This window comes from Nipponia nippon, unplaced genomic scaffold (genome assembly GCF_047370975.1).
Source record: "Nipponia nippon isolate SJK-2023a ecotype South Korea unplaced genomic scaffold, ASM4737097v1 scaffold_5, whole genome shotgun sequence".
Lineage (NCBI taxonomy): Eukaryota > Metazoa > Chordata > Aves > Pelecaniformes > Threskiornithidae > Nipponia > Nipponia nippon.
The window spans coordinates 52,148,861-52,163,277 of NW_028262369.1; the positions used below are offsets into that span (position 1 = coordinate 52,148,861).

General features: G+C 44.6%; 1 protein-coding gene across 10 annotated transcripts in view; it reads left to right on the forward strand.

Moving 5' to 3' along the window:
* The first annotated feature begins 3,069 nt into the window (after nucleotides 1-3,069).
* The window catches only part of COP1 (COP1 E3 ubiquitin ligase), a 132,131-nt gene continuing 120,783 nt past the window's right edge, over nucleotides 3,070-14,417 (forward strand). For 3 of the 10 annotated variants that reach the window (XR_015698751.1, XR_015698752.1, XR_015698750.1), the window contains exons 1-4: nucleotides 3,073-3,593; nucleotides 10,106-10,165; nucleotides 11,710-11,807; nucleotides 13,167-13,243. Coding sequence is in view for 2 of the 10 variants with exons in the window: in XM_087731541.1 (XP_087587667.1) it covers nucleotides 3,244-3,593; nucleotides 10,106-10,165; nucleotides 11,710-11,807; nucleotides 13,167-13,243 (585 nt within the window). In the remaining 8 variants the exon portion in view is untranslated. Of the gene's footprint in view, nucleotides 3,594-10,105; nucleotides 10,166-11,709; nucleotides 11,808-13,166; nucleotides 13,244-14,417 lie in introns of all 10 variants that reach the window. The other 7 variants (XR_015698753.1, XM_087731541.1, XM_087731542.1 and 4 more) reach the window with 4 other exon arrangements.

A 14,417-nucleotide genomic window follows, 5' to 3' on the forward strand; every position in this document is an offset into this window, starting at 1 on the left:
AGTTTCACTGTATAAAGTAATCACTAAGGGCTATAGCTGGAGACGACTTATCTCAGAGTAACTGATTTGTTTTCAGCCTAAGTTTCAGGCTAGTCAGGAATGGGTTGTGTTTACTGGCTGGGTAGGAGGTGCTTGCCTTGCTGTGCTTCACATGCCTTCGAAGGCAGAGAGGCATAATAACTCCTTTAAGAGAAGATAGAAGGGTAATACCCAGATTAAGCGAGGAAACACAAGCAATCCTTTGGGGGCAGGTTTGAACCTGAACAGGACCCTAGAAAGGGCGTGCTACATGACGATGCAGGCGTCCCCATGCCAGGACTCTCCCCTCTGTTCTGAACCCAGCACAAGTTGTTCTTCAATACGGGATCCCAGTCCCGAGGCGGTGCAAGCATCTGGCATGTTGCTGGCTGGAGAAGACAGAGAAAAACCTCTTACAATTGATCTGTCATGTTTCACTCTTGCACCCCTGCCACTGAGTCCAATAACAGCATTGTCGATACTTGGACTGTAGCAAATTAATTCTTAGAGCTCATTTCGTGCTCACAGGGACTGGAAGTTAACTGATGCACCACTGCTCCAGCTATGGTGAACTTTTAAAACCGGGAGACTTTATCCATGTCCTTTATCCCGGTACAATGCACAGGTATCTCTGGGAAGTAGCACCTAATCTTCCCTTAGGCTGCATACATTGATCTTGGAACAGGTAATGCAAGGTAACCCCAGGAAACAAATGTCTCCAGAAGCCAGAGGCTGTTCAGTATTCATCAAGGCAGTGAAGAGAAGGTCTTCGCTTCAAGGGCCTCCAAGAGCTTGTAATGATATTCTAAAGCTCAGGTATTAGGGAGTCAGTCCTTCAGTGCTGAAGGTGCTGGGTGCCACACTCACTGCCGGGCCTGTGGGTAGAGGTGTTGTTGTGAAGGCCAGTTACATATAGGCATACATGGGCATATATTTGATCTTTAATAGCTTTTACCTGTGTCATTTTTCCTCCATGTAGCACAGTCAGTAACAGCATCAAAGAATAGCAAGACTTTTCAAGGATCGGCCAGTATTTCAGTACACATAAAGCATGTAGATGTGCTTTTGCCAATACTACTGCTTACTACAACTTTGTTCTTCTCTTGGAAACCTAAAAGTCCATTGCAGACATCAATCCATAAAGCTTTTGGTCCCTCTGGAAGACAAGGAAATGATCCTTTCCCTTCTCTTAGCAAAAGGAGATATGACACACAGAGACATCAACAGTCAGGCTCAAAGAAAGGTATTTAGGCACTTCTCTTTTGCTCCCACTGAAATCTGGGGGAATTGATGTGTTTCAATGTCTTTATGGAGTGAGTCCTGAGACCTGCCAGTCAGAAGGCTATTTATAGAAAGCAGGGGAACACAACAGCTAAAAAAAACCAAACCAAGACAAAACACCAAAAAGAACCCCAAAAACTATAAAAAAGAAACTTTTTAATAACAGCAATAAAGGGTTAAATCATGGGAGTGACTATAATGGCAGATGTCAGCTTGTAAAAGTAAGACTTGGATCTCAGAGAGAAGCTGCCTTTGAATTTCCTGGCTTGCACCGATCCACTGATCCGCATTTACACACTAACATTCCTCAGAGAGACAGTTTGGGTTTTTTTACTGTCTTGGGTTTTTTTTCCAACATTAGGGGTAAATACACAGAGGCACATACCCAACAATATACAAACGCAGTTGAGAGGGGAAACTCAGGAGGAGCACTCCACAGCTCTCCACATGCAGCAACATCTCTGGAGTAAATCGAGAGCTGTGCTTCACTGCTCTCACTTTGGGACATTTGTGATCCAGCATCCCTGCCACCCTGCTGCATGCCGGAGAGGTCTCCTGACCAACACTGCCTACCTGAAGTCACCTTTTTTTCTCTCAGACCAGTTTTACCAGCTCTCATACTGGTTTTACAGCCCACTGAAGGCTCACTGTGCTGTCTGTATTGGGAGGAGTGCTGCAGAGCTCATCTCTTTGGGCGTTTTCCCATACCTGGGTTTAGGATTACCGTCCTCAGGGGATGCCCTAGAGTTTCACCAGCTGCCTCTTTAACCCTGGACAGGTAAAGCTGACTGCGAACAATACAGTTACTCAACACAAAGCAGGCAATACGTGTCTGTAGGTTGTTGGAAGAGAAATGAAAGGAAACAAGAGGTATCTCTGCAGTACTTCTGGCCAAGCTGGGAAGTTGGCAAGTGCTGTGTTTCATGAACCCTTCAGTTTGGCTTGCAAAAATCTGGGTTTGGGGGGCAACATTTCCCTTAATACCCAAAAATATCTTTGGGGCATCATTCGTTAATACTTCCTTCATAACTTATGTTAAACTGTAAAACCATGGGCTACTGTAGGGAAATGGGAACACGCCATGGGCCCGGTTAGTGGGATTCCCACCTGCCCAGGCAGCGAAGAGAGCTGGCTCAAGCCCGGCAAACACTGTTAACTCATTACCGGGTGCCTTTCTGCGGGGCTGGACAACGTGCGATAGGCAGGGTAAAGCTCAGCAGGCGTAGAGCTGCCTTTCGGGGTACACATCCCAGGTGGTTAACTGCAGGCGGGAGCACCCTGTGAGACACCCATCAGTCCTGCCCCTTCGTGGGACCCCCTCTCTGGCGCTGAGGGGTCGGGCGGCCAGGGATGGGCTCTGAGGAAGAGCATGGCAGCCTTCCTCCTCAGGGGACTCTCTGACGGAGACGTCGTGTCTTGCTTACAGCAACAGCCGGGTTCGCCCCGTGTGGCCTTCACCGGGGCGGGCAGGGGGCGGGCAGGGGGGCAGGCAGGCTCCTGGCCCGCAGCCCCCGCCCCGCCCGGCTCCCTCTCACACGGCCCCTACCCTGCTGCCGAGCCTCCCGGCGCGGTCGCTCGCCTGGGCTCGGCCGCACCCCGGGGCGCCCGGCCTCGGGAGCCGCACAGCGGCCCCGCAGGACAGCGGAGCCCGCGGCGCTGAGGGGAGGCCGGGCCGGGGCCCCACCGCCCCGCCCCGCGGGGCGCCCGGCCCCGCCCGGGTCGCGCATGCGCGGCGGGCTGTCCGCCTGTCAATAAAGCTTGAACAAGCGCCGGGCCGGGGACGCGCGGGCGGGCGTGTTTTTTTCTTTTTTTTTTTTCTTTTTTTCTTCTTTCCCGTTTTTTCTTTGAACGAACTTTATTGTTCCTGCGGCGCCGCGCGCGCGGGGATGCGCTGAGGCCGCTCCGCCGTCGGCCCCGCTCCGCCCGCCCCGGCCCGGCCTCGGCATGTCGGGCAGCCGCCCGCCGCCGCACCCCGCCGTGCCGCCCGCCGCCACCCCGGCCTCCTCCTCTTCCTCCTCCTCCTCCTCCTCCTCCTCCTCTTCGGCGGCCATGGCGCCGGGCTCGTCCTCCTCTGGCGGCGCGGCGGCGCGGCCTGTGCTGGTGGCGCCGGCTGTGTCGGGCTCGGGCGCGGGGCTGGCCCGGCTGGCGGCGGCGGCGCGGCCCGGCGGCGGCGGCTCCTCCGCGGGAGGCGGCGGTAGCGGCGCGGGCGGCGGCAGCAGGAAGAGGCCGCTGCTTACCCCGCTCTGCAACGGGCTCATCAACTCCTACGAGGACAAGAGCAACGACTTCGTCTGGTGAGCGCGATGTATAGCGACAGCGGCACCCGCTACCCCGCTCAGGGAAGCCGGGGCGCCGCCATGCCGGCGGGAAGCCCGGGGGGGCGTAAAATACCGGCGGGAGGACGGAGCAGCCGGCAGCGGCACCTCAGGGGCTCTCTGAGAGGGACGAGGCGTTTGTACGACTCATGGCCCTCGAGGCATTATGGCTTTGGGTTTTTTTCCCCCCTTCGTGGCTGTCTGTTTGCCTCTTTCGCCCTGTGTAGCAGCGTTGCTTTCACCCTCTCTGTTTTTAAGCAAAATCAGGTTATTCCCAGCAGGTTCCTCCTTGGGTACGCTCCGGAGCAGCCTAACTTATCGGAAAGGACCTGCAACCTGAGGCGTTTCCTCATAACGTGTTGACATTGCAAGTAAATGTCCTGTTTGCCTGGGCCGTGTCGCCTTGGCAGAGGCCGGCGGGGCTCTGGCCTCCGGTGGCTGAGATGGCCCCTCCGGAGCCCTTGCGCTGCCCTGCTCTGACCTCTGGAAGAGGAGCCAGCAGAGGATTTTGTGCTACTTCAGATGGGGATTGGAGGAGTCTCGTGGTGGTTGATAGAGCCAGCAAAGACGGCGTGGGTTTCCCTCCCTTGCTGGGAAAGGTTGGCTAGTTTGAAACAGCAATAAGGTTCATGTCAGTCTGGCGCCTAAAACCAGATGAGTGGGAAATTTCAGTGATGATGGGATAAAGATTTTTCTTGAAGCCGTTCAGGTGCTGTCCTTCTAATGTTCAGCCAAAGCTGCAGCTCGTAGCTGGAAGTACGTTTTCAGTAGAAGTGGTAGGCCAAGGCCCACTGCAATATGTGGTTTGGGAACTGTTGGTAATTTGCAGTTTTAAAGAGAGCCCATTGCTAATGGGTTTCAAACCTTCTAACATAAGGAGTAGGTTTGATTTTTATAGCTGGTTGCATGTACTAAAATGTGAGAACAGAAAGTAGGGGTAAGTGTTCGCATCTGAGAGAGACAAACAGCAAGGAGATACTGGAAAGAAGCTCGCCTTGTATGAAAGTCATGTATCGGAAGGAAACAGTAAAGAAAAAAAAAGAGGAAGAGAAATGGGGCACAGCTTCCAAGATGACTTTGTCTGACAGCTCTGACTTACAGGTGAGGGTTGGATGTTTGGCATCTCCACAGGACAGGCATTGTCTCAAAAACCTGTAGCCTTGACTTTACAGCTTTGTAAGCTGTCTAGCAGAGCAGATAAGAAATATCCTTGCTACTGAAGTGAGAACCTGAAGCTGCTAAAAAGTTAGTGGCAGAAAAAACAGTAACTACTTCTTAGTACTCATAAGTAATAATAAAACTTACTGCTTATTACTGTAAGTAGTCCTTTGCTCAGTAGCAGAATTGGGATGAGAGCACAGCTGTAATCAGCTGATATTCTGCTCTGGCTGAAGGCTGTAGGCAACATTAGGTGGATTAGGCACTTGCTGTGGGAGATGGCTGCATTGCTGTTGGTCATGGGGGATAACTCGATTGCAAATGCCCGTGCCCCTCTGTTCCCTCTGTGGTTATACTCTAGCAGTAGTGGTCTGCAGCCATGGTTCCCCATCCCCTTCTAGTCAGCTGTTGTTTCCCGTTTTGTTGTCTGTCATAAAAATGAGGGTGTTTGAAGGGAAATTACACCCATAGCAAGTTTGTAGGCCAGCTGAAGTATTTTAAGGCAGTTCAAAATGCCGAGTTTCTTGGTTGTTTTTTTTTTTTCCTGTAGGAAAGTACTGTGCATGCTTCAAGAACATGTAATTAGCTGTTTTCTCCTCATTGAGGAGTGCTGCTGGCTGAACAAGTGAGAGGAAAAAATCAACTGAGTAGTAATCAGGGCAAAATGTCTTTTCTTGTCCCCCTTTTCTTGGTATTTACAAGAGCCACATTGGGCATATTGAAGTGCAGGTCAGAAGCTTTAAGAGCAGACAGTGATTATAGTTAACTGACCTGAGTTCTTCACTACTGTGTATTTCTGTGGGCTGTAGGGCTTGTTCTTGCTTATATTAACACTAGCTTCAAATTACAGTATTTCTGTTTTTTTGAGTTAGAAATACAGTTATGTACTACAGAAATAAACTCAACTGGGCAACTCTGGAATTTTGAGCAATGTCCAAGAAGACACGTGTGTGTGCGTGTGGGTTTAAATAATTGATTTAAACAAGCTTTGGATATCTCGCTCCGAGAAGCAGAATTTTTCCATATGCCGGCTTTTTTCCATAAGGACACTTTCAAGATGCTGCCAGCTGTAGGGAACATTTGATAATTTTTCTGAACGTGGGCTGTGAGTTTCTAGCAGTTAACTACAGTTGTAAACTCAGTGGTAGATTCTGCCTGTACCAGACTGAAGGTGGGAAAGAGTAAAGAAGTTTGGGTGAGTTTCAAACAGCAAGGTGCAAGTGGAAGTCCTGTAAATAGTGTTAATGTGTGCAACCTCCCTGCCTGTCTTCTGAAAGTGCTATCTCAGCAATGTGAGGCCTAGGCTTTAACGTAAATGTTGGCATACGTTGCTACTCTGGGTTGTGAAATGTTTAGCGAGTGTACTCTCAGGAGCTTGCAAGTGTGTACTGTTTGTGGTATGTATCAGCTTCTGCCTGGAAATGTGTAACTCTAGTCAGGAAAGCAAATAGGCCTGACTTACTGGACAACTTTATTACAAAAGGGGAAACTTTTTTGTTTCTCTTAGTACAGGATGTAGAATTTAAAGGTGGAATTTGTGCTGTTCCTGCAGCCAGGCCTCTTCCCAGTTGCCTGGAGAGCACCTGAGAGGGAATCATCTAATCAGAGGATTTCCTCCTGTTCAGCAGTGTAATCGCTTATAGTTTTCCCAGGCCTTACATTAAGCCTCCCAGTTAGTGGTTGTCTAAACCTCTTTAAAACCAGTTACTATCTGTTTTGCTCCCTGGATGGAGGGGATCTTACTGTAGGCTGTGTCTTTAGTGGCTGCTTCGTACCAGTGCTTGTTTCTGAGCTCTGGCATAAAAAAGAATGTATGGAAGAGGGGATGTTGCATACTGACCTGGAGACGTACACCCAACAAACTCAGGTGTGGAAAGGGCTGTGTGCCACATTTAAAGGTGGACTTGCAGGTTCATGGGTTTTTAAAAACAGTTCTTTCCTCAGGTGGTTAACTGCTAATGCCAGGCGTGGGCTGAGTATAGTTGTTCACAAGTTTGTGATCCAGCAAACACCCTTAGTAAGGAATACTGCAGATTGACCCTGGAGGCCACAAACTAAAAACACAGCAAGCTGTTTATGTACAATGCCTGATAATGGTTTTATAATCTAATGTTATATTGGAGCTTCCTATTGAATAGATAGTAATGGCAAGTGATCTTTAACCTGGCTGCCTCCTGAGTGAAGGACAGAGCCTGCAGCAAGTCCTGCTTTCTGCTTAGACCAAAGAGGAGCAGAGCAGGAGGGAGAAACTGTAATGGGTCTTGTTTCCTTCTGCTCCACAGCAAATTTGAAACACGTTTAAATTCTATAGTGACCACTTCAGCCGGGTGTTTGGGTAGCAGCAGGGTGACAGTAGCACTCTTGAGAGGTGCCTTGAAAACAGCTGGCAAAACTTAGAGGCATGAACTTGTTAAAATGATTTAAAAAATATTTGAGGTCTACCCCTTAGAGAAAGAATGGTAAACCTTTGCAGTGCTGGATAAAAACCAGCTTAGTAAATAAGGCATCAGTATCTGGTAGAGAACAGTGACATTTTTGGCTTGCTGAAGTAATTTACATCCTTTCTACCTGGCTCTGCTGCTTAAGACAAATAGAGAATAAGAGCTATCTCATGCAGAGAAGCCTTGATTTCACCATACCTGTCCTTCTCAGTTTTGGTGTATGCTCTAAGCTGTACTATGTCTCGAGTCCCCATCACTCCAGTACTTTCTTAACCTTCCCTCTGTGTTAGATTAACTTAAAACAACTGGTGCATAGCAACTTTCATGTGTTACAGACTGCTTGACTTCAGTAAGTATTAAAAGACATCAATCTTGTTTCCATAGTGAGCATTTTGGGGGAAACAGTTCTTAATGGAAACTTCAGGCTCTATTAACAATGACCCTGGCACTGAATGGCTACATTTGCTGGCTCTGATTGCTTTTTCTCAACTGTTTTGGCTCTGTCATTTCTCCAGTCAAACTGGTATGAAGAAGAATAAGTTTGGGTACAGTGGCCTTGGGTGACTGTTGTGTTAGGAGGTAAGCTTCATCTTTTGAGCTCTAATTTGCAGTGTCCTGTTGCAGACACAGGAGCATTACAGCTCTGTTGATTGCTGTACTTTTTGGAGGCAGGGCATTAGGAGTGTGCTTGAAAAAACACATCTGGCCCTGTGGGGAATAGCAGTTTAGCATGGTACAGCAAGTGGGACTATGTTCTACAGCATGACTAGAAGAAGGTGAAGAAGTTAAGCTGTTCATCACCAGTGGGAAGAAACCTGTCTCAGATACTCATATAACCATAAGTCTTTGACTTTCTTTTTTAGAGGCCAGCTAATAGAACGCAAAGATGCTTAATTCTCCTCTTAATAATCCACCCTTGTTGGCTAAGTTTGGTCGTAATTTATTCTGAATAAACAGTTCCTTGAAACAAAATAACTTTTAACTTGGAAACAGTGACTTTAACTCCTGAAGTTGGTGCTACTCAAGACAAATGATGTGCAGAGAAGGGTCTGTCAGGGTGGAAGAGGGACAGGTGTGTGTTAATTATTTTGGAGGCTTCTTTTGAGGAACAGAATTGGTGGCTCAGTTTGTTCAGAGAGTAGTGTTCTGGTTTGATTCGTTTGCCTTTATGTTGTGTTTATATGGAAATTTGGTGGAATATTTAAGACAACCTGGTTTGTATGTGAGGGTGGACAAACCTTTCATGGCATCCATGTTTTCAAGTTTGGTCATTTGGAGGTGGATTGCATTGGCAGGGGCCACAGCTTCCCCTCTATGGGCTTAAAAAAGAAGTGTTTATTTAAAAGGTGTTTCCTCCTTCCTATTTTTAAATGCCTAATGGGGTAAAAAATTTTAGTATCCTCTAAAATGGATCACAGAAAGGGGGAGTGACTTCTGTGGAGTGCTAACGAGGGGAGCAATTGAGGTGCTCCCCTCCCCTGCTCAGCCAAGCATTGCTTATTTCAGTCTAAGATCTGGGTTTTTGATCTTGGATTCAAAAAGACTCATGCTTTTCAAAAGTTGTTAACAGTTTATTAACAGCTCATTCTGTGGGAACTGCCTTGTTGGCAGAAAGTGGGAGGAGGCTGTTTCTGGAGAAAACAAAGGCTGGGGAAAACTTTTCTGAACTGAGATTGGTGTGGACTTCTGGGAGTGAGAGGAGAGCATTTGGATCTCTGCAAGGGCTTGAAAGCAAGGTGAAACTTGTGAGACAGCTGATAGATGTGTGATGTGCAGAACGGACGTTGCTGTCCACAACATCTCACTGGATAGCTGGCCAAGACCTGAAAATGAGTATGTATGTGACACATATCTTACCAGCTGTCAGGGATAGCAGCTGTAGGAGTCACTGAAAGTAAGATGCATCTCTCCTCTGCTTTCATTTGTGTTCATTTTAATTTCAAACATGTCACAGCTACTTGATGATGAGACAGGTTTCTTCCACTACTCATCTCTCTGAATTCCTCTGTCTCTTGTCTTGCTCAGGTTGCTGTGGAGCACGGCTTGCTTGCACATCCTTCTCTTCAGCTCCCTGCTTGGTCCTTGGTGGTCCCTCCCAGAAAGCTGGCTGCGCTTTGGTCGCTAACTAGTCTTGGAAAAATGAAAGCCCTTGTTTCCATCTGCATTCCTCTGTCTTCCTTCTGAACCGTCCCATGTTCTACCTTTCCTGCCTTCTCCTTTGACTTTGTAACACCATGCTTGACTGTTCCGTCTTTCAGTTGCACTGTACCTTCATCGTGCTCTTCAGCAGCCAGGCTGCTCCCTGGCAGTGCTCTGCAGGCACACCCCCTCGCTGACACCTTCTTTCTCCTCCTTATTAATTCTCATTCTGATGACATCGTTACTATTTCTGTTCTGCTCTCCCTCTTTGCATCATTTTTTAAAAATTACGGATAGCTATTGGCTCAAAAAAGGAAGGATAAACTAATTTTGGTGTCATTTTTATAAATACCTTATGTCTGTGCATGGAAAAAACAGGTTTTTTTTACATTCTGTTTGAGACCTAGCACAGATGGTTAGGGTTAGGAGGGTCTTCTGCAGCCTTGCTTGTTGAAGGTACTCTGGCTTTGTTTAGGTGGCTTGCAACTGTTGAAAGCTTCAAGAGTGAACATTTACCTGGTTTCTAATTGTAGCAAACTGCAGTATCATTCTGAGTTCAAAGAACTGCTGATTGCCCTTTTGATCTTTATACTGCCTGGTTGCTGTTGCACTTGTGTGTCTTCTTTCGTTTCACAAATAGAAAATATTACCCAAGTGTGATTATGTGGCTGCCTTTAATTTATAATACTTTCCTTCCTTTTTTAACATAAAAAGACGTCTCTGATTTTTTTGTTGTTTTTGTTTTGTTTTCAGCCCCATCTGTTTTGATATGATTGAGGAAGCCTACATGACAAAATGCGGACACAGCTTCTGGTAAGATTTTTTTTTTGTATTGCACAAAACATCCCATCTCTTACAGTGTGTGAGGACCGACGTTGCTGTGAATCCCTTTCCTTCCAAGTTTTTGTTACTTTTGGGTCTCTGTACTGAAGAAAGGTTGAAATAGAATTTTAAAAGATGGATACCAGTTAGATTAAACCAGTCTTCTTAGTGTTTAAAACAAAAAATGTTGTGCTACCATATTTCCTTTGTAAAGAAATAAAATGGTCATAAACTGCTGGTAGCATCCAGTACACAGGGTCAGAATAGTTTGTCAATTTATCTCTATTGGAAATGGAAGGTGTGTGTTACCACCTGAAGCAGTGGATCCCACCTCTGTAGAGGTCATGGGAATGAGTGTTGGTGTTGGGAGGTCCTCCTTGCCTTTGTGCTAGACCATATACAGTCTGAAGTGGTTTGCACATTGTCTATTGCAATTCTCTTAAATTTTTGAGAGGATATGCTTCAGGTTTGTTTCTCTTGTATCGAATTGGCCCAAGGTTCACTTATTTTTCAGTGTGTTATCTCTGGCTATCACAAGGATCAAATGTTTTGTGGAGAGGTACAAGAACCCTCCAGGGGCAGGTGTGGAACTATCTGCTGCTCCTGCTCTCAACTAGGGATTGGAATAAATGTTGAACCATGATGTTTTAATGTCCTGTGTACATTATACTCTTATGATGTCTGTTAACTAGAAATAAATTGCCTACCTTTTACAACAAGTAATATTTTAGTAGCATAAAGCACTTCCTCAAGCAGGAGATTCAGTTAACTTTCAGAAATGTTTTCACCTGCAACAGGTAAGATAACAGCTGATTTTGTGCCCTTTGTGGTAACACTTTATCCCCGAGATCTGTAACTTTTAAAAAAGTCCAAGATAAAAAGCATTCAAATATCTTTATTTAGAAAGAACAGAGAAATGTTGTCACATGATGTCTTTACCAGCAGTCAACGTGAAGCTAGGTTCTTGGTGAGATGCTTAAACTTGATGCTGAAGTGCATCTTGTAGTTACTGTGTCACTCAAATAGCTAACAGCTCAACAGAGAGCACCTCTGAAGTCACTTCTGCTGAGAACAACAGCCAGGGGGTGGAGGAAATGCAAGAGGTTGGTGGAGGTGTTTCTTCTGTGTTCAATTACCCAGAATGTGCAATAGATTTTAATGTGGCTTCATAATCTAGAGGAGTTGCTTCTGAATAATGCAGTCTGTTAGTTCTATTGGTGGAAGAAGGGCATAAATTTGAGATGAAAGTGTGGCTGAAGTATCCATGTTGCCACAATCCTCAGGGAAATAAGAGTGAAGTACTTAAATACCTTTTGTAATCCTTGCCAAGAAACTTTGCTGTCTTTCTGCTGTAGCACTCTCTGAGTTAATATTGGAACGTTTTGGCTCCGCTGTAGGATCTTGCCAATGCAGCTGTTAGCTGGCACCACAGAGTACGCATTATCTAAGGGTGATATTATTTACCTTGTGCTTATGTTTTGTTCCTTCATGTTTGCTCACTTGTTCTTTTCCTTTGTTTTTATGTTTTTAAACAGCTATAAATGTATTCACCAGAGCCTGGAGGACAATAACAGATGTCCCAAATGCAACTATGTTGTGGACAACATAGATCATCTTTATCCCAACTTCTTAGGTGAGCTCTAGGCTTGCTTGCATGAGAAACATCTTGGCTGTTAAGGAAGGCAGGCACTTGTAAACTTGTCCTATAAATAACCGGCTTCTAGATATTGAAAATAAAATCCAAGCATTAGTCCTTTGGTCAGCTGTGGTTTTTATAAAAAACCCAAGTGGTTAGTAGTATAAATTGTTAATACTCCACTGCCTCCAGCAGTTCTGTATGCTGAGCTACAGTAGTGAGACTGACTTGCTGCTGTTTGCATACTAAGAAGAGCAAAACAGAGATGTTTTTCTGATGGCTAGAGATTTGAGCCTCTTTATTTACTTTTGTTTTCTTGCGCTGTTGTTTGTCTAATGATTAAGAACATGCTCTGTGTATGAAGCATGGACACTGAAGGGGGGGAGGCTGAATTATATATTGTACTGTTTTGGCTACTGTAGTGAGGTCCGTGTGATGTATGTATGTGTAAATTAGATACAGAGAAAATATTTGTACACGTACCTATACACAATCCTAATTGATTGCTTCTTAAACAGAGGAGGTAAATGTTCCTAACTGGAAATAGAGTTTAAAACTTTGCTACGGGGAGAAAAGGTTAAAGGAAACACAGTGTGAAATATCAAAATTAAATCTTCATTTCATGTGCTGGGATATCCATTTAATAGTAAATAGGTTAAAAGCCACAGTACTCAAGGAATGCTTCAGAAATGGGCATCCTGATTTAGACCAAAGCATGTTGTGCCAAAGGCGGTGCTGAGGCAGGTCTTGGAGGATGTGTTAGGCCATAGAGCATTGCTGCCATACGCCTACATTCAGGGGTTTCAGATCTGTACTGGGAGGGAAAAACAGATAAGGAGTGGGAAGAGCTTGTGTATGTCTGTGTGAAAGGTTGAGGTTGTTTTTCTGTATTTGCACCATTCACTAAATTGGTGTGAAATAGAACTGTAGCAAAAATATCTTTAAAAATGCACATAGTGATTAAAGGAAAAAGTTGTTCTACTCCTCTGTGCTTGTTTTCAGCCTGTAGTAAATCAGTTAATGTTTTTTATATCTTTCATACTCTTCTGTGATATACTTTTGCCTTGGAGTTGAGAAACTTTGTCAAAGAACCATGGGTGCTTAGAAAAAGGAACTGAAGCGATTTGGGGAATGTGTAGGCATTATATTTGATTTTTTTTAAAAAAAATCTTTATATACTTTATGAAAAAAATCAAGAAATAAATTGGTGAGAAAAAATGGAGATATCTACTGTTTTAATTACTGATAAACTTGCTTTGGACTTAATAACTAAAGTAAAAATATTGAGGTAGAATTTTTGATACTGATTGTGAACTTTAAATCCAACTCTGACATCATATTTATTTGTGTTTTTAGTCAATGAACTTATTCTTAAACAGAAGCAAAGATCTGAGGAGAAAAGACTCAAACTGGACCATTCAGTGAGTAGCACCGTATGTTCCAACTTTTTTACTTTATATTTATTTAATGGTTCTGTACAGCAATTGTCATTATGTTGCTTAATTTAGAAGAAATTATACTGTTGAGCTGATGCTTTAAGTTGCTTAATGTGGGAATAATACCAATATCAGTGGCACTAGATCCCTTCAATCTTGTTAACTCTCCTTCTTCCTGCCAGCAATATACGTGTAGAGGCAAGCTGTGTTAGCATAGCTAAGTGTCATATGATGTATTGAATATAACCTGAGAAACTACTCATGAAAGCACACTTGTTTAAAGGTAATAATTTTTATTCACTGTGCGAAATTACAGCTACAATGGAGTAATGGATGATTAGAAGTGCCACGGGCTTGTCTGATCACATGTGAGAAGCTGTGCTCTATAGGGAAATTGGAGGAAGGCTAATACCAACCACAAGAGGGAGAAGGATGCGTTCAGAGTACTGGTGTTCTGGCTCTGATCCCAGATAAAACTGCCTGGATAACTTCTAGACTTGCTTCATGTCACAGAATCAGAGCATGATCTGTGTTCTCGTTCATGAAAACCCGTGTACAGCAGCAGTGGATGCTCTTGTACATTAAGATCAGAAAGAATATATGACATTAACCGTAAAACTTGCATATTTGTCTTGCTATGTCTGGCTTACTTCCTTGGCTTTGGTAATTCATAATAAGGTTGCAAAGTAATATTAAAGATCACGGGGCCTCTGTTTTTGTCAGTTAAAAAAAAACCCTCTATGGAAGCGTTGTTAATTTAGGGGCTGTGTTGCAGAAACCAGTACTTTCAGCAGTTGCATGCTTTAGAAAAGAGTGCGCTTTAAGGATTCATTGGTTTACTCACAGTAAGTTTTTATATTCAGTATTAAATATGCATAAACCATATCTGGTTTAAAATGCACACAATTGACATGAAGGCATGTACAGTAACTTCTTGGAAATTGGTTCTACTTTCTCATAGTGCATCTTTTAAAAACTATGCCTGTAGATGTATCTATGTTAGATAGCTATCAGTAAGTGGAAATCTACCATGACTTCATGCCCAAAACAGTGTTGTGTCTACCTTTTGGCAGCAAATTTAAAATGCTAACACCTCTAAAAAGAGAACCTTGCTGTTGTACCAGCTCCTTAATGTGCCTGTTCTCCTCTTGTATTACTTCTGGTATTAAGA